The sequence below is a fragment of the Lepidochelys kempii genome, chromosome 2, assembly GCF_965140265.1.
Source record: "Lepidochelys kempii isolate rLepKem1 chromosome 2, rLepKem1.hap2, whole genome shotgun sequence".
NCBI lineage: Eukaryota > Metazoa > Chordata > Testudines > Cheloniidae > Lepidochelys > Lepidochelys kempii.
In genome coordinates this window covers 122,111,520-122,135,659 of record NC_133257.1, presented here as the reverse complement: position 1 = coordinate 122,135,659, position 24,140 = coordinate 122,111,520, and the positions used below count along the sequence as shown (strand labels likewise).

Genomic DNA, 24,140 nt, shown 5'->3' with positions numbered 1-24,140 from the left:
TAGACTTAATGATGAGTAGTGTTACGAAACCAATTTCATCAACCAAAGGGTTCTTCTGATCCGAAAGGACCAGCCACGTACCCAGGCCAATGTATAACTCAGATCTTACCCAATAATCAATCTGTTGCCAATCCTTTAATATCTAATATCTAAAGAGAAAAGAAAGGTGAGAGTTAAAATTGGTTAAAGGAATCAAATACATACAATAATTACAAAGTTCTTGGATCAGGCTTGAAACAGTCATGGAATAAACTGCTGGCTTGAGTCTCTGGTTGCTTCCAAATGATTGGAACGTCCTCAGTCCCTTGCTGAAAAATGCTCTCAAGTCCATAGTCCAGAGATCAGAGCAGGAAAGAGGCAAAATGGAGATGTTTCCAGGGCCTTTTATAGCTTCTGCCATGTGGAGGGAACTTCATTGTCCCAAGCAAAGCCCTCAGCACAGTTTGTGGAAAAGTACAGGCATAAGATGGAGTTCAATACGACATGATCTAGTCACATGCCTTGAATACTCTGAGTCATAGCAGAGCCATTACCCATATTCTAGCTAGAACATCCATAAGAAAATCAATCAGGTGAGATAAGCTTCTTCCATGGCCCGTTGTGTTTGTTGATGGGTCATCACCTAGAATAGTTCATTTACAATGTGTTGGCTAGATTGGATGCAAACTACCTTGTGTGTGTTACCACAGGAGCAAACACATTTAAAATATAGGTACCTAGACAATATTCCTAACCTCGGATACAAAAATGATACATGCATACAAATAGGATAATCATATTCAGCAAACCATAACTTTTCCATTGACACCTTACATGACATACTTTGTCACAAGATTTGTTGCAATTATACAACAGTGGTAGCAACAATGGTAATACTTTAATCATATAATGCCACAGTAGGTGAGGCTTTTTTAAAATAAGTAACAAAATCATCCAAAGCACAGGACTTGGTCGTGATGGGCGACGTAAACTACACAGATGTCTGTTGGGAAAATAATACAGAAGGGCACAGATTATTAAATAAGTTCTTGAAATGCATGGAAGACCATTTTTTATTTCAGAAGGTGGAGAAATCACCCAGGTGAGAGGATGTTCTAGATTTAATTTTGACAAACAGGAAGGAACAGTTGAGAATTTGAAAATGGAAAGCAGCTTGGGTGAAAGTGATCGTGAAATGGTAGAGTTCGTGATTCTAAGGGAGGGTAGGAGGGAGAACAGCAAAAGAAAGATAAAGGATTTCAAGAAGGCAGACTTTAGGAAACTCAGGGAGTTGGTAGGTAAGATCCCATGGGAAGCAAGTCTAACGGGAAAACCAGTTTGAGAGATTTGGCAATTTTTCAAAGAGATGTTGTTATGGGCACAGGAGCAATCTATCCCACTGCGTAGGAAAGATGGGAAGTAGGGCAAGAGACCGCCCTGGCTTACCAGGAGATCTTCAATTATCTGAAACTCAAAAAAAGTGGAAACTAGATCATAATACGAAGGAAGAATATAAAAACAACATAAGCATGTAGGGACAAAATTAGAAAGGCCAAGGCACAAAATGAGATTAAATTTCCTAGACACATAAAAGGTAACAAGAAAACATTCTACAAATACATTAGAACAGGGGTGGGCAAACTTTTTGGCCTGAGGCCACATCTAGGTATGGAAATTGTATGGAGGGCTATGAATGCTCACAAAATTGGGGGTTGGGGGTATGGGAGAGGGTGAGGGCTCTGGGGTGGGGCCAGAAATGAGGTCAGGGTGTGGGAGGGGGCTCCGGACTGGGGCACGGGGTTGGGGCACAGGGAGGGGTGTGGGCTCTGGGGTGAAGTTGGAGATGAGGGGTTGAGGTGCAGGACAGTTCTCTGGTCTGGGACCAAGGGGCTCAGAGAGCAGGAGGGGGATCAGGTTTGGGGCACAGGAGAGGGTCAGGGGTGCAGGCTCTGGGTGGCGCTTACCTCAAGCAGCTCTCGGAGGCAGTGGCATGTCCCCCCGGCTTCTAGGTGGAGGTGCGGCCATGTGGCTGTGTGCTGTCCCGTCCGCAGGCACCACCTCTGCAGCTCCCATTGGCTACTGTTCCCGGTCAATGGGAGCTGCAGAGCTGGCGCATGGGGCAGGGGCAACATATAGAGCCCCCAGGCTGCCCCTATGTGTAGGAGCCAGAGGGGGGAACACACCGCTGCTTCCGGGAGCTGTGCAGAGTAGGGCAAGTCCCAGACTCTGCTCCCCGGCGGGAGCTCAAGGGCCAGATTAAAATGTCTGAAGGGCGTAGTTTGCCCACCCCTGCATTAGAAGCAAGAGAAAGACAATAACAGAAAATGTGGAAATGGCAGAAGTGCTAAATGCCTTTTTGTTTCAATTTTCACCAAAAAGATTACTAGCAATCAGACATCTGGTGTAGAGAATGCCAGTGAAAATGAGGTAGGATCCAAGGTTAAAATAGGAAAACAACAAGTTAAAAATTACTTAGACAAGTTAGATGTCTTCAAATTGGAAGGGCCTGATGAAATCCAGCCTGGAATACTCAAGGAGCTGACTGAGGAGATATCTGAGCCATTCGTGATTATCTTTGAAAACTCATGGAAGACTAGAGATTCCAGAGGACTAGAAGAGGGCAAGTATAGTGCTGATCAATACAAAGGTAATAAGGACAACCTGGGGTATTATAGACCACTCAGCTTAACTTTAGTACTTGGAATGATAATGAAGGAAATAATCAAGCAATCAATTTGCAAACATCTAGAAGATAAGGTGATAAGTAACAGTGAGTCCGGATTTGTCAAGAACAAATCATGTGAAACCAACCTAATAGCTTTCTTTGACGGGGTAACAAGTCTTGTAGATAGGAGGGAAGGAGAAGATGTGGTATATCTTGATTTTAGTAAGGCTTTGATACTGTCTAGTATGACCTTCTCATAAACAAACTATGGAAATACAACCTAGATGGAGCTACTATATGGTGGCTGCATAACTGGTTGGAAAACCATTTCCAGAGAGTAGTTATCATTGGTACTCAGCCAAGCTGGAAGGGCATAACGAGTGGGGTCCTGCAGGGATCAGTTCTGGGTCTGGTTCTGGTTCTGTTCAATATCTTCATCAATGAGTAGGTAATGGTATAGAGAGTACACTTATAAAGTTTGTGGACAATCCCAAAATGGTAGGGGTTGCAAGTGCTTTGGAGGATAGGATTAAAATTCAAAATGATCTGGACAAACTAGAGAAATGGTCCAAAGTAAATAGGATGGAATTCAATAACGACAAATGCAAAGTACTCCACTGAGGAGGGATCAATTGCACACATACAAAATGGGAAATGACTGCTTAGGAAGAAGTACTGTGAGACGGGATCTAGGGCTCATAGTAGATCTCACGTTAAATATGAGTCAAGAGCATAACACTGTTGCAAAAAAAAAAAAAAAACCAAACATCATTCTGGGATGTATCACTGGGAGAGTTGTAAGCAAGACACAAGTAATTCTTCCGCTCTACTCCGCACATTTAAGGTCTCAGCTGGAGCATTGTGTCCAGTTCTGGGTGCCACATTTCAGGAAAGATATGGACAAATTGGAGAAAGTCCAGAGAAGAGCAACAAAAATTATTAAAGGTCTGGAAAACATGACCTATGAGGGAAGACTGAAAAAAACTTGGGTTTGTTTAGTCTGGAGAAGAGAAGTACACAAAAGGTTGTTACAAGGAGGAGGGTGAAAAATTGTTCTTGTTAACCTCTGAGGATAGGACAAGAAGCAATGGGCTTAAATTGCAACCAGGGCGGTTTAGATTGGACGTTAGGAAAAATTTCCTGTCAGGGTGGTTAAGCACTGGAACAGATTGCCAATGGAGGTTGTGGAATCTCCGTCATTGGAGGTTTCTAAGAACAGGATAGACCAAGAGTTGGCAAACTTTTTGACCCAAGGGCCACATATGGGAATAGAAATTGTATGGTGGGCCATGAATGCTCACAAAATTGGGGTTTGGGTGTGTGGGGGGGTGAGGGCTCTGGGATGGGTCCAGAAATGAGGAGTTCAGAGTGTGGGAGGGGGCTCTGGGCTGGGGAGTGGGGTGCAGGGGTGGGAAGGGGTGCAGGCTCTGGCTGAGGGTGTGGGCTCTGGGGTAGGGCTGGGGATGAGGAGTTTGGGGTGTAGGAGGGGGTTCTGGACTGGGACTGAGGGGTTCGGAGGGCAGGAGGGGGCTCAGGGCAGGGGCAACGTGTTGGGGCATGGGGAGAGGCTCAGGGGTGCAGGCTCCAGGCGGTGCTTACCTCAAGTGGCTCCCGGAAGCAGTGGCATGTCCCTCTCCGGGTCCTATGGGGAGGCGCGGCCAGGCAGTTCTGCATGCTGGTCTGTCCACAGGCACCACCCCTGCAGCTCCCATTGGCTGTGGTTCCCAGCCAGTGGGAGCTGCGGGGGCAGAGCTTGGGGCAGGGGCAGCATGCAGAGTGGAGCCCCCTGACTGTCCCTACATGTAGGAGCCGGAGGGAGGCTATGCTGCTGCTTCCGGGAGCTGTGTGGAGTGGCCCTAAAGCCAGCACCACAGCTGGAGCAACAGAGTGGGGCAAGTCCCAGACCTCGCTCCCCAACGGGAGCTCGAGGGATGGCTTAAAATGGCTGGCGGGCCACAGTTTGCCCACCCCAGGGTTAGACAAATACCTGTCAGGAATGGACTAGTTATTACATAATTCTGCCTTGATTGGAGGGGACTGGACTAGATGACTGTAGAGAGGCTAGCTGGGGCTCTTCTCTCTCCGGCGTGGCAGGGAACCACACCGCCTCACTCCCTTTGGGAATAGCTCTTGCAGGGAATTAGTCCAGTCGCAGGAGTCTTCCTCTACGGCCTTAGTGAAGGTACAAATAAACACAGTGAACCCAGGCCCTAGGTCAGGGCGGGTCACTGGCGAGTCAGGTGCTCAGGCCGGGGCTGAGCGATATCCGTATTTAATAAGAGTAGGCCCAGGACCTAGGTTCCGAAGGGCCTGGGACAGGGGGAGACAGCCAACTGCGAGTTGGGTGGCAGGGGGACGCAGGCCCTCCCAGTCCATTGCGTCCCAGCCTGGGGCCCTAGCAGCAGCAGAAGACCCACTGCTGCATCAGTGGGGATCCTGGCCGCAACACACTGACATGGGTTCTGGCAGTGCTGCAGCCAAACTAGGGTCGGCTGCCCCAGGGCTTATCTTCCTGACTCCTCCTCTAGAGGTACCTGGGTCAGGGTGGTATCCTCAGGGGGGTCCAGCACCATGGGTTCCTCGGGATAGCTGGCGCAGGGTAGACTCAGCAACTCCTTCTGGTAGCTGGTGCGGGGCAGGCTCAGCAACTCCTCCAGGTAGCTGGTGCAGGGCAGGTCGTGCCAGTCCTCAGGTCTTCTGCAGGCTGCTGGGCTTTCCCACTCGTGAGCTAGGTCGGAGGTATCTGGCCTCCCCAGCGGCTGCTTACCCAGTGAGCCCTCAGGTCAGGCCTTTATACTTCCAGGGCAACACCTGACACTCTGGGGGGGGAGCTCTGAACTCTGGTGTCCGGAGGGGCTCGTCTCTCTCCAGGAGGCAGGAAACAACACCGCCTCACTACAATGACCTAATGAGGTCCCTTCCAGTCCTACACTTATATGATTCTGTGACTCCATACCTGAAATTGTTGGGCCTTTCTTACTTTGATTTTGAGTGGCCATATAGGTAAACTCTTTTTCGTTCTTATCAACTGTTCTCCCATTTGTGATCTCAATCTGCTTTCATGCTCTCTCTTTGTTCTGTTCTGTTTTCTTACCATTATCTTAGTGGCTATTTAACTGGTTGCACCAGTTCTCCAAAAAGGGAAAACAACCTACACTTTATGGATATGTAATGCCCATCCATCACAAGCTGCCATTAAGGATACAACCTGAGACCTTCCCCCTTGAGCTACAGGAAATTACTGTAGTACCTGTCAGTGTTAATAAGCTCTTCTCATTCAAAAGTGCCATTTCCTAGGTGAAATAACACTCCAGGGTATGAAGCTGTTCGATAATCATATTTTGCATGCACTGGAGTAATTTTATTCTCTAATTTCACTATGCATCCGGGTCATGCATTTGTCTCAAAATAAGCACATCCTTTGTCATGTTTCATTCCCTACATAAGGTGTCTTTTGTTTCTCATAAATTCTAGCTTGATGAGCAGCAGTGCCAGGAGCTATCTAATGGAACGACCCAGCCAGGAAAGCTGTGCAGGCCATGCCTGTTAAGTTATATTGCAACTTGTGAATTTGTGCAGCAGCAAGTTGTGAGGGGAATGTCAAGAAATTCCCCTCTTTCTCTAATAGTTAAGCCAGGAGTCGGCAACCTATGGCACGTGTGCCAAAGACAGCACGCGAGCCAATTTTTAATGGCACGCTGCTGTCTGCCGGGTACGGCAGACAGCAGCGTGCCACTAAAAATGCTGCCTGGCCTGGCCCCCTCTCCTCCACCCCTGGCCTACTGCTCTCCTCCTCTTTTTTTTTTAAATTGTTTTTTTATTATTACAGGTGGTACAAAAAGTCAGTTTAGTCAAAGAGACCAAAACCTATGTCATCATCAGATTCCTCAGATTCTTCTTTCTTTTCTTCCTCTTTCTTCTCCTCAGCAGGGGCAGCACCACCAGCAGGGGCAGCAGCCGCTCTCCTCTTGCAGGGCAGGCAAGCTTCCCCCCCTCCCCCGCCTCTTCCCCTGGCGTGCTGGGTTCCTGCCCCTCCTTCTCTCCCTCCCTGCAGCCAATCAGCTGGCGGTCCTTGCTACAGAGGGGGAGAGGGAAAAGCGGAGCCACAGCACGCTCTCTGCTCCGGGGACCTTGGGGAGGGGGGTGGAATCGGCATATCCCCTCCAGCACCCTGCCATCGATCAGCTAGGAGCACCCCCACGATCCCAGCCCTCTGCCCTGACCCCTGCACCTCCCCCCCACAACCCCAGTCCTGACTCCGGCACCCCCCACGAATACCCAGCCCCCCCCCCCCAGCCCTGACTCCTGCACCCTACTCACGCACCCCAGCCCTCTGCCCTGACTCCTGCACCCCCCACACATCCCCAGCCCCCCATGCCCTGACTCTTGCACCCCCCACATCCCCACCCTCACCCTGAGCACCAAACAGGAGCTCCTGCACACACACCCCCTACATTCCTACCTGCACCCCTCACACCAAATGGACACTGCCAAGGTAAGCGCTCCACACCCAAACCTCCTGAGCCCCCCCCCCCTCATTCTAGCTCCTGGCCAGACCCTGCACCCCAACCCCCAGCCTGCTCCTTCACCCCCAGCCCTGTACTCAGTGCACTCCCATCCTCATCTCAGTGGCTAGAACCAGGGAGAAGGTAGGTGCCTACTCTGTGGACAGGGCTGGGATCCCAGACTGGCAGCGGGCTGAGCCAGGCCAGCAGCCGGGACCCTGGCTGGCAGGAGCCGGCAGCCGGACCCCCCCAGACCGGCTGCAGGCTGAGCCGCTCAGCCTACTGCTGGTCTGGAGTCCCAGCCACCGGCCCCACTCAGCCTGCTGCCGGTCTGGGGTTCTGGCTGCCGGCCCCTTGCCAGCCGGGGTCCCGGCCACAGGCCCCGCTCAGCCCGCTGCCAGCCTAGGTGAATGGAACCCCAGGCCGGCAACGGGCTGAGCGAGCCGGCAGTATAAGATCAGCATTTTAATTTAATTTTAAATGAAGCTTCTTAAACATTTTGAAAACCTTATTTACATACGACAATAATTTAGTTACTTAATATATAGACTTATAGCGAGAGACCTTCTAAAAAACATTAAAATGTATTATTGGCACGCGAAACCTTAAATTAAAGTGAATAAATGAAGACTCGGCAACCTTGTAGAAGTGGTGTGCGGACCCCTGAGTTAAGCCATCACTCTGGATGGTGCTAAACTATTTAGTTTTTAAATACCGATGGTGTGACCCATTGCTACCAATTTGGCCCCAGCTCATAACTATGCTTTTGAAGATTGCACCAAATAATGTGCTCCCAAAAATATTCTTCGTGCGGGGAGGATGACTTTCATGTCTGGCCAACCCCTACAGAAGGGCTCCCTCTTTCCTCTGCAAATGATTCCGTTCAGTCAGGGATCGACATTTGGAGAGGAGCTCTTACTTTTCCCATTAGTCACATTTAATTAAGTCATCTAGGTCTGTAATCTTTCCTTGGATCTTTCAGCCAAAAAGTCCATCAAAAACTGTTTTAAAAAAAATAAAATAACAAAAACCTATCTTTGGAGAAACTTAAAAAGAGAAACCATTTGGAAGTTCGACTGCAGGAGACTGCTCAATCTGTTGTCAAGCCTCATTGCTTCAATCTCCGCACCCCACCCCAGAAACTATTTTATCTGTAAGAATGAAATCCGTGCATACGGCATGAATTTTTGACAAGACAATATTTCTTAGTAATTTAGTAACTGCGCATGCACACACAGAAATACATTTATAATTAGCTCTTGTCTCAAAAGTTGGAAGAGCTTTTAGATTCATTGGAGGCTGGCAGCCAAATTTGTTATCTAATTGGATGAAGCTCCTACTTTCTTCAATTTGGATGATGTCTGCTTTTGCCCAAACTCATTAAATGCAGCTGTACTTAAAGTTTATAACGACAGCATCAGTGAAGACTAGTCTGAAGTTAATAACCACTCTGTTTTCTCTTATGTGTCTGATCTTAGGCCCCTTTGTTGGTAGTTGAAACATGTCCAAATCTTCTCGCCTTTCACTCGTCCCCCACCCTTTTTTATTTTTTGAGTTGGGATTTTCTTGCTAATTATCAAGTATACAAACTACACTGGGGTCTTGTGTCTCTTTTGAAACCAGAGTGTTTACAAGGCACTTTCAAAGAAGAAAAATTTTAAAGCAATTACTCACTTCCATGACACACGCAGTGCTGATTTATATTTTGTATTTCAGCATTGGGGGATAAACTGTCAATCCCAGAATTACGGAAATTGTCACAGATGGGTAGGGTGACCACATGTCCCGATATTAAGGACTTTATCTTATATATTTATTATAAATCCCCCCCCCAAAGTGTCCCGATTTTTCACACTTGCTATCTGGTCATCCTACTGATGGGCCTCTGATTATGAAGGTGAAACAGTGACTCCATAGTTAAGATTGCATTAAGCTTTTGCATTTAACTGGACTTTAAAAGCCTTTCTCTTGGTCAGAATGAATATTTTAATCCAACAGTGTAATGTAATAGTTCTGAAGTTTCTGACCTTTTCAAGGTCTGCTTTGGAGTTTCAATTTCTTACTAACATAAATATATTCAAAAAATCTCCATTTTTAAACTTTGGGTTGGTGTCACTTTATTTCCTGCATGGATTCATTTCACATTTACTAAGGTACCACACAGCAGCCCCATCTGCAGTACAGATGTATCCATATTTTAAATGATTTGATATCTTTTATAGATCTCTCCCCCCCCCACCCGCCATAGCTGGGAACTATGCCAAGTTTTGCCAGAGAATTTCTAGAGCTTTGCAAGAGAGTTCCTCTAGCCAACAGCTGTATATTGGCTGTACAAATTACTTCAGGGACAAGTCTCCCTCTCTTCCTTCCCTTTGCCATGTTCCATTTTCCTACCAGACCAGGAGAAGGAAGCTGAATGGAGATGGGGAGTTGGAGCTGAAGTTGTCTTTCAGGAAGATCCATTAGCTCCTGTCCTTAGGGCACTTTCCCTTGCCAGTGAATCACCTGTAATTCACTGTCAGGGAGACTTGGTCTTACAAACCAGAGAAGGTGCATGAGAGCAGTATTAGATGGCAGTGGAAAAATGGTGGTGGTGGGGAATGGAAACATGGGGAGTGGAACAGTTTTATGGGTAGGTTCACAGAGGCTACCTACATGGCAAAAGTCCCAAAGTGATGAAAATCTACCTCTGACAAAGGCCAGCAGGAGAAATAAGTGTGGGAGGGTCCTGATCAGAGGTATTTTGGTAGGAGTTTTCATGGATTTTTGATTCTGGCATTCATAAAGTTACAGATGGTGAGGTTTATCTTCTAGACGCTGAACAGCGTTCCTTGATGAAATGTGAAATATCAAATTGCGTAATAGTTATTATATATGTTGTTAGTAGTGTATGTTGTTAAAAGGTTCCCATTAATTTTGAAAAAGAAAAGGAGGACTTGTGGCACCTTAGAGACTAACCAATTTATTTGAGCATAAGCTTTCGTGAGCTACAGCTCACTTCATCGGGTGCATACTGTATACATTCCACAGTATGCATCCGATGAAGTGAGCTGTAGCTCATGAAAGCTTATGCTCAAATAAATTGGTTAGTCTCTAAGGTGCCACAAGTCCTCCTTTTTTTTTTTTGCGAATACAGACTAACACGGCTGTTACTCTGAAACCTGTCATTAATTTTGAAATCATACTAAATTTCACAATCTTAATGATAGTTGCTAGGAAGGATTTTAACCCTATCAGAAAAGTAATTAAACTATTTTAAATTATGCCTGTGGTGGTACTAATACATTTCAGATAATAGATCAATAGATCAATAATGTAAATTACCTTTAATAATTCAGGAAAAAAAGGAGACTACTTCAATATTTATTAATGGGCAACTAACATTTTTCAGTTGCATGTTTAAAGAAAATCATACGTTTATTTATACTTAAAACAAATTGAATGATTTTACTGCAACAATAATAAAATGTTCATCTACCCTTTAGTTATTTTTGTATACAGACAATAACTGCACAGGAGCAGTTTCATTTGAAAAAAACAATCATACACAGTGGCAAATTAGATTGTGAAATCTGCAGCCTCTTCACAAACTTCTTACAGAAGGAAGAGGCTCACAGAAGAAGGGTGTGACAATAGTTCTTGGAGGTCTTCCATCCATAAGACATTAAGATATTTTTCATGAACATCTTTGTATTAATCCCATGGTCTATGTCAGATGCTCCTCCATCCAACACTTATGGTGTCTATATTCTGTGGGTTGTTGTGCTTTTTTGTCTGAGTCCTTAGCTCATAAGGGCTTGATGCTTCAAGGTTCTGGCTTCAGTGGAAGTTGCCAGGAGCTCAGAACCTCACAGGATTGAGCCCCTGGGTGACAAGACAGTGGAGGGTGGGGGGGGAGGGGAGAGGTAATGTCTGTATCTTATGTGCACATACCCTTTTTGGTCGTACTATAAATTCCCCCCTCTTCTCCAAATAGACATAAGAAGATACTGGAGTTGCATGTTGTATTAGATTATGAAAACTGAGAAGCACTATAACGGATTTCTTCTGTTGATTGTGATAAGAAAGTATTTTTATAGCAAAGCTCATTTTGCGGATTGATTACTCATTCTTTTTAATGATGATGTATACACTTGATAGGTTGTCTTATATTGGAAAAAAGTCAAGCTGCAGAGCTGAGTCTGATCCAAAAATAGTTTTGAATGATCTATTGTCCTAGGCGGAAGAATTAAACCTGTACATCTCTCTGACTTAGCACAGTTGTGCCTGTCTCCAGATTTTCAAAAGACTTCAGCAGCCACAACTCCCATTTAGGCAACTAAGTGAAATGGTGAAATTGTCAAGAGCTCCTCACACAGCAGCCCTCATTGTTTTCATGGGTGGGTGCTGACCATTTTAGAAAAGCTGACCCTGACTATGTACATAAAATGAGAAGACTGTCTGAGGTCATAAGTTAGACAAGTGTTGTTAGGTCTCTCCTCAACAATAAAGGTAATTCTTATATCTGACCTCTACCATACTGGGTCTTCTAAATGCACAAATATATTTGATTATCAGAAATATTGGTTTATAGATGAGTTCACTTAATGCTAAAGCATTTTTTTCTACTGGCATACTTAGCTATGGCACATCATGAAAATGGCAATGCTTGCTTCTCTGTGTTGTCCATTTTTATTATGTTTTGACAGAATTTGTGATATGAATATGTTTGTCCTGCAGTCTTTGACTCATACTATTTAATTTGATTGGTCAACGTGACAAACAGATATGGTGTTCTGGGAATGAAAAGAAAGCTTTTTCGTATGTGGTACTGAGCTCATGGACTGCTTTTCTTTGGATGAGATTAAGAAAAAATAGTGAGTTCTTTCACTAACTTTTGAGTTGGGGTGGCAGTTGAAGGATGTCATGACAGAAACACATTTGCTTCTTAATATTTGTTAATTTTGTTTTTGTGTTTGGAAGGAGAAAAAACAAGATATGTTAATGAAGCAATGTTGACAACTATTAATTCATAGAAGTGTGAAGTCTTTCATGCATCTCACTGCCATGAATGTGTGTCATTCTGTGCAGTCTTCACCACTAAAGAATGCTGGAAAATGCCAGTTATAACCAAAGACAACTATAATTTGGACAACAAGCAGCTGCAAGAATTAAAACGAGACATCAGATAGTTCTTTTATAAGGCTTCCTCAGAAAAAAGTGAAATTTCTTTTAATTCTTTCAAGACCATTTTAAATAACAATTGACAATGTTTCAGCTTCCGTTTTTTTTAAAAAAATATGCCACAATAAAAAAAAAGAAAATAAAAAGGAATAAAAGATTTTCAAAATCTTTTCCTTCCACTAACATTTCCTGTTGTTGTGATGAAATTTTAAACAGATTGATATAGAAAAGACAGTAGTTATGCAAATATTTAGGAAAGTTTGAGGTTAAAGATCATCCAAGAACTAAGTGAGAAAATAGAAATATCTTGGTGAGTGAGGGGAGGAATGTGTACACACTTACACGGCATGTTCCTTTTCCCTAATATCTACATCAGTTTGTCATGGATGTTGATGCTGGTCCAACTGCAGCATTAACTCTGCCAACTTAACCTGCAGGGAGATTTAAGGCTATCTGCTGCATGGTGGAGGAGCCAGTGGCAGCCACAGGGGTAGGGTGGAGCTGGCAAGTAGCCAGAAGGGGCATCTGTTCTGTAATTGTGACCAGGGATTCATAGGGGCTGGGATCAGCCTTGATGTTCCTCTAGTTAGAAAACCCCAGTCATGGTCAATCTTTGCTAAAAACAGGAGAGATTTGAGTAGACCTAGAATTTCCCTAGCTGCTGTTAGAACACACACAGCTAGCTATTAGAGCTATTTTGTGACCGTAAATATTTCCGTTACCGCATACGAAAATAAAGGATCTGCCCCTGCTCCTACTGAGGTCAATGGGAGTTGTGCAATAGAATTCAGTGGGAACAGGCCCCAAGTTTGTGATATGTCTTAAGAAAAAAATGGAACTTTTTTCTGGACCACAGGTACTACCCCAAATATTCTCAGAGGTGGCCCCCCAAATTATTCTTTCCTTTCCATGTTTCAGGGATTTCCTTTGTGATTGGTCTGTCTCATTTTCCTCTTGACAGAAACACCAGGCTTGTGACCTAGACCGACAACTGGCGCTGGTGACTCAGTTTAACTGGCATCAGTGCTTCCAGTCTGTGGATGAAGATTGATTTAAATTAGAGAGAGAGGTTACACTGGGTTTTGTTTTACGTTTTAAGCAATGATATCTTAAGTGATCAGATAAGGTGTTGGGCTTGATACAAAAAACCTATACAGATAACACAAATGTTACTTAAGGGTCAAAAGGAGTTAAAAGTAAGTACATTTGTTTAAAATGAATCTGTGCCTAACGCTCACCCATGTTTTAAAGTATAAAATACAAGAACCATTTTTCTTAGAGCTGCTTGTCAGAGAAGCATTTGTGTTAACAGAGGTTGAATTTCAAAATGAGAGACATGCTTGTAGAATTTACATATTACTTTAGAGAAATAACAGCTGCTTTTGTGAGTGCAAAAAACCTGGAGCATTTAAGGGAGGGGGGGAATGGGGAACTGTTGTGAAAGTAATGAGAAGAGGATCCAAACACCTCACCTGCTTTATCCCTAGGTGTAGAGGGAATTCAAAATTAGACTCCAGATGGCGAACAAACTCTGAACCATGTGAGCTTCCAGCCAATATCCCTCGGCAACGTTAATTTACAGCCTAATGAGTGAGCACCTTGGTTTTCTGCCAGTCCTAGCTAAAAGCACATTATACGAGGACTCTAACATAGTCAGCAATCCGTTCCAGGCCAGAACTTGGGCCACATATTTGTGAGGTGAAATTAGACAGCACAGCCTGTTAGCTGGCTGGGAGAGACAAACAGATTTGTCTGTGTTCAGAGTCCTCAGTGAAAAGATTCCCCATATATTGTGAAAAAGCTCTGTCCTTGCCTCCGTGGGTCCTGTGTTTCCTAGCGGATTTTGCTAGCCTCAGAGGATCACTGTGACCCTCCACGTAACCCTTCTCTCTCTAGAGACGAGGGTCACAGTCTACTGAGCCATTTTCATCATAAGCCAGCGAGGGAGGTGAGGAGAAGTTATCCTTCCTTGCACAGTCTTTGTTGTCTCCCAGTCTTAGTGATTAATCAGGGGGCAAAGGTGGTGGTGGTGGGGAGCCCGGGTACTCCAGCCCAGGGACCCTAATAGTATCAGCTATGGTAGCTGACCTTTTAGAAACATGACATGTACAATTCTCTGTGCTATTTCCCCCACAGCAGCCCTCACTTCCTCAAGCTCCACTTCACCCTTACCTCAGGGCCTCCTTCCATGTGCCTGATATGGTGTTACTACTCAGCCTCTCCAACAGCACAACTTCCTCCCACAGCTGCTGACATGCACACCCACCTGACTAACTGGGAGGCTTTTAACTAGTTTCAGCCAGTCCCTGATTGGCTTCAGGTGTCCCAATCAACCTAGCATTCTCCCTGCCTTCTGGAAAGTTCTTAATTGGCCCCAGGTGCCTTGATTGACCAGGAGCAGCTTCCATTTCACTTAACCTGGTACCAGGGATTTGTTTAGCCTGGAGCTAATATATCTATCTCACACTACTTTTCTATAGCCATCTGGCCTTGCCCCGTCACAGTATTCATTACAGCCAGGTACTGTCCCTTCTCCACTGGCTGTCGGGACTACAGATACCAGCATCTGTGTTTTATAAAAATTGGTTTGCCACAATTGTCATTCAGGTTATTTAGAGGGTTTTGCATTATTAGATTCAGGTGCTGGGTTGCTTCTTTGTTGGATGAAAGACTAATCAGGGTGTGGCTAACAGCTGAACAAATCAGAAAACATTAGAAAACCCTCTGAAAGAGTGTGTTTAACTGTAATGAATGTGGCTTTCCTTATTACAGTGCAAGGTACAAAAGTTGTCACAGTGGGCTTCTATATATATTATTAGATATGGAGTTTTAGCAGGGATCAATGATACATTTTCAAGGAAGGATAATTCATATTTCCTTGTCAGATATAAAAATTATCTTGGTCTGTAATTAGATCTTCAGACTCCCCCTGAACCCTGCCATTTTTTTTCCAGATTGCCCAAATATCACACGAAAACTTGACTTCATCCTGAGAGATTTTCATCACCTCGACAGCCTGATAATTTTAGGATTTTTATCAAAATTTTATTCAGATTCCCAAGGCCGGTGCCACATTCTGCTTCTCAGTCCTCCAGGGTTCTGTGCACTCGTGTGGGGGTGGTGACTGCTGAGTGCATTCTACTGCCACAGATGTCACTAGGTGTTTGCAGGCACACACCACCTTTAAGTGTGAGCCCTTATGGAGACCAGCAAGCTTTTTATGTTAAGATATTGGTGAGGTATTTTTAATTGTTCAGGTAATGGTCAGTGTTTACATTTTTGTGGGTTTTTTTTTTTATGGATTGTTTTGCATTATTACTGCAGTGGGAACTATGTAGCTTTTTAATTTGATTAGCAGGGAGGGAGGACACACACACGCACACACTCTTCCTTTTTTAAGAGGGCCATTTTATATCTGCTTTTACTATCGACTTCTTCCACTCAGGTGTATCAATCAGCTCATTGACAACGATGATCAGATGTTCAAAGAGTTAATTTGATCTTTGTTGTCTACCCAGCTTGCTAAACGAACTTCTTTCACTTGTCTTATCAGTAAGTAGGGTGACAAGATACCAAGTGTGAAAAATTGGGAGAGGGAGGTAATAGTTGCCTGTATCAGACAAAGCCCCAAATATCGGGAGGTCTGATCACCCTACCAGTAAGGCTAGGTAACACCTTTCTAGAAGAAATTCTTGCTAGCATGTAAAGGTGGAATTCACTCCTGTGAAGAAGGCCAATACATAGCTCCTCTACCGGCATAATAGTCGCACAGCTGAAGTGCTGTGACTATACCATTATAACCCTGTAGCATAGATGCAGATTATAGCAACAGAAAGGGTTTTTCCTTTACTGTAGGAACTCTGTCTCCCTGAAAATGATGGTAGCTAGGTCCACAGAAACAGCCTTCCAGTGACCTAGCTGTTTCTACTCTGGGGGTTATGTTGGCATAGCTACCCTCAGGATGTAGATGTACCATTTAGGGCTTAAATGAGACACAGTGGTACATAACCCTTGTTTTGCTTCTCTGAGCAGGGGTAAATTTCACCCAGTATGATTGTTAGTCTATTGATTTATGAAGGCACAAGTTTAAAGGACAATACAGGGATTTAGCCTTAAGGATCATAACTGTGGGTACTGACAAGGTTAAAAAGCACTTTGGAAAAATGGATGGAAGGAGAAAATCCAGTGAGTCAATGGGTTTGCAATACTCTAGGATCATTACAAACTTTGTTGAGGAGCTGGGTGTAAGGGAGCTGCTCCTTCATGTGCATTCATGGGAAAATTTAGGGGAGGCAAAATTAGAGATCTCTTTTTGTAAATGTAGCTTGTTATTTTCTGTCTAGTCAAGGTTTTTCTGAGGGGACTCTCACCACGGAATCTAGTGCACATTTTGGTTGTCAGGTCTGAAACACATTCTGACTCAAGCCAAACTTACTTCCCCTTCATCTTGTTCTCCTCATCATCTTACTGCACTTCTGCCCAGGTCACTAGTGCCATTACAGATGCTCATCTCTCAACCATTCAGAAAAGAACCAGCGCTTGCACCCAGTGACAAAAGGGAAAGGAGAGTCTGTGGAATGGGCATGCACTGGGATTGTTTACATATATTTTGCCTTGCTTGTGGAGAAACTTACACGATCACCTCTCCACACTTCAGATGTCATTCTAAAAAAGAGGCGCCTCCCTAACTCCCTTCCTACCCTTTTTAGGGCCAATTAAACTAAGCCCTTAAGATGTAAAATATCTCAATATTCATGGGCGCTGATGATAATGGCAGCAAACCTGTAAGAATAACAGAAACATAATCTTTCTTATTCTTAGTGTTGGTTAATCTTGCTATTATAATTTCTCAATGTCTTTGCTGAGCAACTTTTTACTCTAGTATAAATAATCAGTTAGTTACAGCAGACAACTAGATAAATGATAGAGCCAAAATGCAGTCATGGCCTAGGGTTTCCAAAATGTGAGGTGCATCTGCCTCCTATATTTCATAATGTGTTGGCCCATCAAACACTGGATGTTATAGCTTGATGTTTGGGGCCCTTGCAGGAAAATTCTGACAATCCAGACTCTCTAAAATATGACCTTGACCAAACATCCTTCTCTTTTGACAAATTCTGTTCAGTTCTGGTTCTCGATATTGTGCCTATCACCAGGGTACCTTAGCTGCAGTGACTCAGGTTTGGGCTCCAGAAAAGAGAGAATTTGGGTAAAAAATGTAAAGTGTTTGAATGGAAGTTAAATGCCATTGTTTATGAGCTGCCAACACACTTTTTATCATACTTATGGAAAATTCTTATATTTCATTCTTTTTCTAGGAGCAAGTCTTGTCATGTTAATATGCCCAAAAGCAGGATTCTGCTGTTGACAACACTGGATCTTAGCTTGTATGGTCCCATTTTGACATGGCTGTTTTCTAGGTCTCCTCTGGAAGATTCCCAAGCTGCGTGGTACTTGATTTATCTACTTTGGAAGGATGAAACCTGAACTGACTTGCTTGCTGGGACCCAAGCCCATAATTCCAAAAGGTCTAGGTATGATAAAATTAAAGCTCAGATCACCAGGCCATACCCTTTGAATAATCTTATCTAGGGTCCAGTCCTGGAAGCACTTAGACCGCAATTCTGCAATAATCTCTGTCTAGGCAGACACCTGACTTAACAAGGTGCTTGGAGTGGGTGCAGGAGTCCACCTCAGTACTGTCAATCTCAGGTGTTTAAAAATCAGAAGTTGGATCCCCAAAAAGTCAGGACATTGGCTTGAAAAAATCACAAGATTTTTAAAAACACACATTTGAAGTTCTGTTTATTTGCCGTCTGGCTTTGAACCTTTCAGGCTTCTCTCTGCAACCATGAAGGCCAAAAATCCAATTCACATGACTCTGGTATCTAGGGCTTTAGGAAAAAAAACAAATGTTAAGAGATTTGCAATTAAAATCAGGTGAGTTGGCACTGCTTCCACAGAGCTCATTGCAGGATGATGGTTTTATATGCAGCCCAGTGTGTCAACAGAACTATTAAGTAGTAAACTCTAAACTCTAGCATTTACAGGATCACATCGTAAGATGTTTGCCAATAGAGGGAAAAGTAAAATGTTACTAACCATTTAAATTTATAACAAGTAACTCACAGTGTACTTTATTATTTCTTCACAATATTAACTAGACAGACATAGAAAGTTTAATGGCAACATGTAACAGTTTCAACACAAAGAACAATGTAATCATGTTAAACAATAATAAACTGGCAAACTACTTTACCTTACATACATCATCCAAGATAATGCATAAACAATATCTGCTTATATACAATGATGCTGGTGATATTTAAAAGTCAAATATTCAAAAGAAAAACAATGCTATTTAAATAATAAAAATATACATGATTTTTTGTGTGTGATGGGCATTCTTAATGCTCTATAACTTGGTTGTAAAGATTTCACTCCAGGATGAATCTGCATTAACTTTTAGCACAGGAGCACATTTTAAAACCAATTTAGATTAAATTGATTCCTTGTCTGTTATTGCTTAGTTTTGTTTTAAAGATATATAGGAATGCAAAATAAAACTGAATTTTTCTGGTTTCAGAGGATATTTACACAAAATCCAAAAAAAATTAACTTATCATACATGGTATTAGGAGTCATTAACAAATAATGTGAATGAATCCATATGCTATCTTGTTTAAAAAAAAAATTAGAAATCCAGGCTCTTTGCACATGCAACTTCATCACACATTTCATCAACATTTAAAAAGATGTTTTGATATGAAATTAGTGCAGCTGCATGGCCAACCGCATCACCATGCAGAACTCCCACTGAGGTGAATGGGAGGTTTGTGTATGCAAGGACAAGAAGTTTTGGGCCCATAACCTGCACCTTATATCATCCCATATTGACCTTCACACGCAAAAGTCTGTTTCTAAAGGAATTATTCCAGTCTCTAGCTGTGTGCTTTATTAAAGCATCCCATGATTTCACATATCACAACAGGAAACTCAGAAAATATATTAATTGTAATTATGGGTTGATGCACAAACATGTAGATGGTTATGATTGAAATCTACTACTTGGACCATTGTGGCCAAGCTTCTGCATCATACAAGACTGTGTGTACGAACCCCACTCTAATCGTCTTTCAGCCCTCACGATCCCACTTCTCTCTGTAGCTTCAATTACCACAACAGACATGTTGTTCCATTGTCAGAGCCAATGTCTGAACTACCAAGAACTATCCTCTGTTTCTCGTCTAATACTTAGTTTTAGGCTCCTTCCCCTTGTTTTAGAACTCTTATTTACTCTGTACATACAGCCCTTTGTTTTCAGTTTTTATTTTATTTAATTTTCCCTGGGAATTTATCAATGTTTATAAACACAACCGGAAAATCAGTGCAAAGAAACTATTAGTTTTTCTGGGTAAATATCGGGGTTTATTTTGGTGGATGGAAAGATGGGGTAAGGGGGAAAAGTATTCAGTAGATTAATACTTTTTGTAAAGTCCAGGAAATTTTCAGTAAAAATTGGTTAAAACTGAAAACAAAGGGGCTTATCGGTACATTGTGGAACTATAACAAATCTTAGATGATCTTATGAAGTTTTCCTTTGTTTAAAAAAACAAGACTTTTTCTTTATTATTTTATTGAAAAACAAAGCCCAAAAGAATTAAAGGACAAAAAAAAATTGTGGTACAATAAAATCAAATATCTGATCTGGTTTGTAGATGATTGCTGCTAGAATTAACAAGGCTTTACTTAAATACTTTGGGGGGAATTTTTGTAACCTTTTGCTCTGTTTATCTTCACTGCCTAAAATTCTTTTTCTTTTCATCTAGATGAAAGGTGGCCAAATTTCTCAGATGCTTTTATCCTCAGTCATGGAGATATTTCAATGATATATCTCCTCTCAACACTTCTTAACACCTCTTCCCATGTTGTCCCTTAGTTCTCCACAGCCAAGTAACTTTAGAAGTGCAACTATTTAGATTCTTAGCTTCTTTTTATAGATTGCCACCAGGACTGATCGTGGTGAGAGAAGAAGTGATTTTTAACTGAAATGTAGTTTTGGAGCGTGACTGTAAGGCCTTGCATTTTGTAGGGAAAGTTCTGTTTCATACGGTAACAAAGAAAATGGAAGGGACAGGAATCATTGCGAAAGCAAGAGGGTTGAGGGGGAGATTTTTTAAACACGTTCAAGCTTTTATATACATTCAATGTTTCTAGTATGGTGATTAATAATAAATGCATCATCAACTATCCTTACAGCTAATGCAGCCACAATATTGTACAATTCTGCAGTCAGAATTGGAAAGCTCCATTATCTGTTTAATAAAATAACCATTAACAGTTGCCTTGACTTTGTTAACTTATTAACTAATAAGCTGGGAATCCCAGTGAATAGATACAACAGAACACAAATTGGCAGCATCTACATAATCATCTCTGTAATGTGACTACTTCATATTACTTCTAAAGCAGCTTTGAAAAATCTTGCTACTGGAGGACAGTCCAAAACAAACTCTCTCCAAATTATCTTGGTAGTATAGCAGCACAGGAATTTGTATATAGTTACTCTTTTTATATTTTTTGATCATGTAAACCGTCAATAAACAATTCAACATTGAAAAAGTTCAAGGTCAAATCATTCATTATCTCTAATGAGGGTTAATGGGCACAAACTGAAAATGAAGACTAGATTGTGAAATGTGGATTGAAACGTTAGTACAGTGCCAATTCTAGTTCATCTTTGTACCTGGCTTTCCATAAATTAAACCTGCTAGGTGGAAAAACCAAGCCCACATTCAATTCCTAATACCTGGTTCCCTATTCTTTTTAAATATTTTTCGTAAGTGCCTTGCACAAATGCATACAGTTTTGACATTTCAGGTGTGTTTACTCAGCAGAGTTTACAAATGGATCACATTTGCTTTAGAAACATTAGTTCCATTAAATGTTTCTGTAACTTTAAACCCATTTCAAATTTAAAATCCAACGCTCGCTCCATCTTTGCCCATAGAAAATGTAGGTGCCACGGACTAAATAGCAATAAAAATGCTGAGATGCACAAATCTAAAAAAAGCAGCTTTGAAGAAATCCCATCAATTACAGCCTTAACAATGAACATATCACATTCCTAAATTACTGCAGCTATTTTGCATATAATGCCACAAAGTTAGATTATTGAAATCTCAAGGTTGACTCTGCAGTTTTTCATTGTATTGTTTTCACTCTGAAAGTACTTGTATGTTATTCCTGTCCTTTTATCCAGAGCTTTCTAACTTGTCCCTGGATGTACATTTAGCCATAAATTTCATATTTTGACAATTTCATTGTAAAAAAAAATAAAATAAAAACACTTGACTTATAGAGATTTTTAAGGTGGAATTCACAGAAGCCAAAAGCTTGTTAAAGCCCACTTTAAAGTTGTTGACATGTCTAAGATATGTGGTTCCAGGATTTATGCAGTTGTTATAAAGCTGTATATTAAGTATTCTGAATTAATCTTATTTAAACTGCATTTATTGTTCGAGAAGCCGACTCAGTCCGTCCTTTCCCCCTTCTTATTCTCCCCTGAAATGACAATAGGCACCTAAGGAATCTGGATGTCAGTGAGTCTCTGTCCAGCTTGAGGATTAGGACAATTTCTTCATCTTCTTTATTTCTGTAGAAAGTCTTAAGAAATTATTAGCATGAAATACTTTGGGTGTGGGTGTGAGATGGGGGAAAGAATACAGGTCATCTGACTTCTTTGTTATGAAAATGAATGTGATTTTGGTGCCCAGTTTGATAAACAAGTATAGTTCGAGCTAATCTGGAACTCAGATGAGGTCTGTTTCTTGCCAACTAAATTAAACCTTTTTCAACTTTCAGGGATTTAGAGGCCAAACTTAATTGGTTTCAAAACCCTAGAGGAGCTCAGCAAGTAAACAGGATCAGTTGCAGATATGAGCCCACTAAAATGGGACACAAGTCAGGACTCCAGCTGTGCTCTGTAGAGGCAGGCACTTAAAGTCTCATGGTTTGTGTGTGTGTAGCTGTAAAAGACATTTTACTGCTGAGGAAATCATTGAAACAGTCATTTCTTGCATGTTCAAAGGATTTCATTTCATGCGCTCATAAAGTGTATCTGAATTGACATATCGTTTTAAGGTATCAGACGATACTGTTATGATTATGATGTATTGACACAATTTGGTAGCTTAAAAATACTTTCATAAAATATATGCAATCGTATTTCAAATTGTTGTCCTTCCAGGAGACTCCTATAGATGGCTGTCCTTCGAGAAGTTGCTATTCTGACACCAAGTATGTACCATATTGAATTGTATACTAATGTCAGTACTTGCCAGCTGGAAATAATTCTAACTTCACTTCCTCTGACTTTTTTAGGGTCCCATCTCCTTGGATCTGTGAGAAATTGTAAGTAAAATCAATTCAATTACACAGCCTGAAGCAGCCCAAGTAACTGCTCCCCCAAGAGAAAGCAGGTAGGTCTTTGTCAGTATATTTAATCCATCCAGCTGCATTAATTTTTTTTTTTTAAAAGAAGCTCAAGGTATTTGGGACTCATTACAATTCATAACAATATTATGTGATACTCAGATATAAATTGTTAAATGTAAATATCTTTAATAAATAACTTTGTTTCCTGCAATGTAAAAAATAAATGATACCTCCCTTTGGCAGTAATAGCTGATTTATATTTAGCCAGGAACTTCTGCTCATAAAACTAATATCATTGTGCTACTAGAAAAAAACATATTATTTTATTGTCTCGTAAGACTTTTGTAATCCATGGTTAGATGGGTGACTTCACTTATGTCCCAGATAAGCGCCAAGGGTGATGCAAGCTCCCACCAGAGCTAGACTTAGGATAGTCTTCAAAGAGATCCAGGAGAAATCAAACAAAGGTCTCATGTTGCTGCCGTACAATTCCACAAAGGCATCCTGGGTTGGGAGGAAGGGAAATAGGAATGTGAGATTCCAGAGTAATATGATATGCAGACAGGAACAAAAGACATTTATTCATTAAATTCATTAATAATGGTAATAATGATAATAATATAATAATGATAAACACAAATTATTCAGAGAAACTAAGAAAAGCACAAGAGTGAGCTCTTTCATACATGCAGGTAACTCCGGAATCATTTTAGCATACAAACTATGACTACAATTTTAAGTTCTTTAGGTCAGGAATCGTCTTTTTGTACAGCACCTAACACAATGGGCTCCTCGTGCTACTATAATGCAAATAATAATAAATAATAATAAAATAAATCTGAGCATCTTCAGCTCCTATTGATGTTACTGGTATCTGTGGGTGCTCAGAACTTCTGAAAATGAGGCTACTTTTGCGTAGTTTCCTAAATATGGATCTAGGAACCTAACTTTAGGCAGCCAGGTTTCTTTTCAATGAAAAAATGGCTTTTATTTTGTGACCATGCTGAGCTTTACATTTTCTTGTTTTATATGTGTAGTCTCTCACGTGCATAGAAAACTGTTTTACAGACAAGAAAACTAACCTTTTTAATGAAAGGTGTCAAAAACGTCTAGACGCTGGGGGAAAAGATGAAAACTTTCTGAAGTTGTGTGTGAATTATTAATGCAATAAGATTTATGCCATTAAAAGGATTAGTAATCATACTAATAATGCTTTGCACTTACATATTGTCTTTCTTCCAAGGAGCTCAGAGCTCCTTACAAATATTAAGTCTTCTACTATCCCTGAGGGTAGTTAAATGAAGAGAGAGGTGAAAGGACTTTCAAAATGTCTCAAATTAAATTGGTGGTAGAGTTTGGAATAGAGTTGTGGTTCCCAGTTTCCTGTTGTA

General features: G+C 41.8%; 1 protein-coding gene and 1 long non-coding RNA gene across 5 annotated transcripts in view; one reads left to right on the top strand and one right to left on the bottom strand.

The window, feature by feature from the left end:
• Positions 1 to 23,710, top strand: part of LOC140907074 (uncharacterized) — a 41,237-nt gene extending 17,527 nt beyond the window's left edge. For both annotated transcript variants that reach the window (XR_012157358.1, XR_012157359.1), the window contains exons 3-5: positions 17,733 to 17,846; positions 22,562 to 22,611; positions 22,696 to 23,710. This is a non-coding gene — a long non-coding RNA (uncharacterized lncRNA). The remainder of the gene's footprint in view (positions 1 to 17,732; positions 17,847 to 22,561; positions 22,612 to 22,695) is intronic.
• Positions 20,122 to 24,140, bottom strand: part of BCL2 (BCL2 apoptosis regulator) — a 127,331-nt gene continuing 123,312 nt past the window's right edge. For 2 of the 3 annotated variants that reach the window (XM_073332218.1, XM_073332217.1), the window contains exon 3: positions 20,122 to 23,253. In XM_073332218.1, the coding sequence (XP_073188319.1) occupies positions 23,119 to 23,253 (135 nt within the window). In that variant the 3' untranslated portion in view covers positions 20,122 to 23,118. The remainder of the gene's footprint in view (positions 23,254 to 24,140) is intronic. The other variant, XR_012157357.1, reaches the window with a different exon arrangement.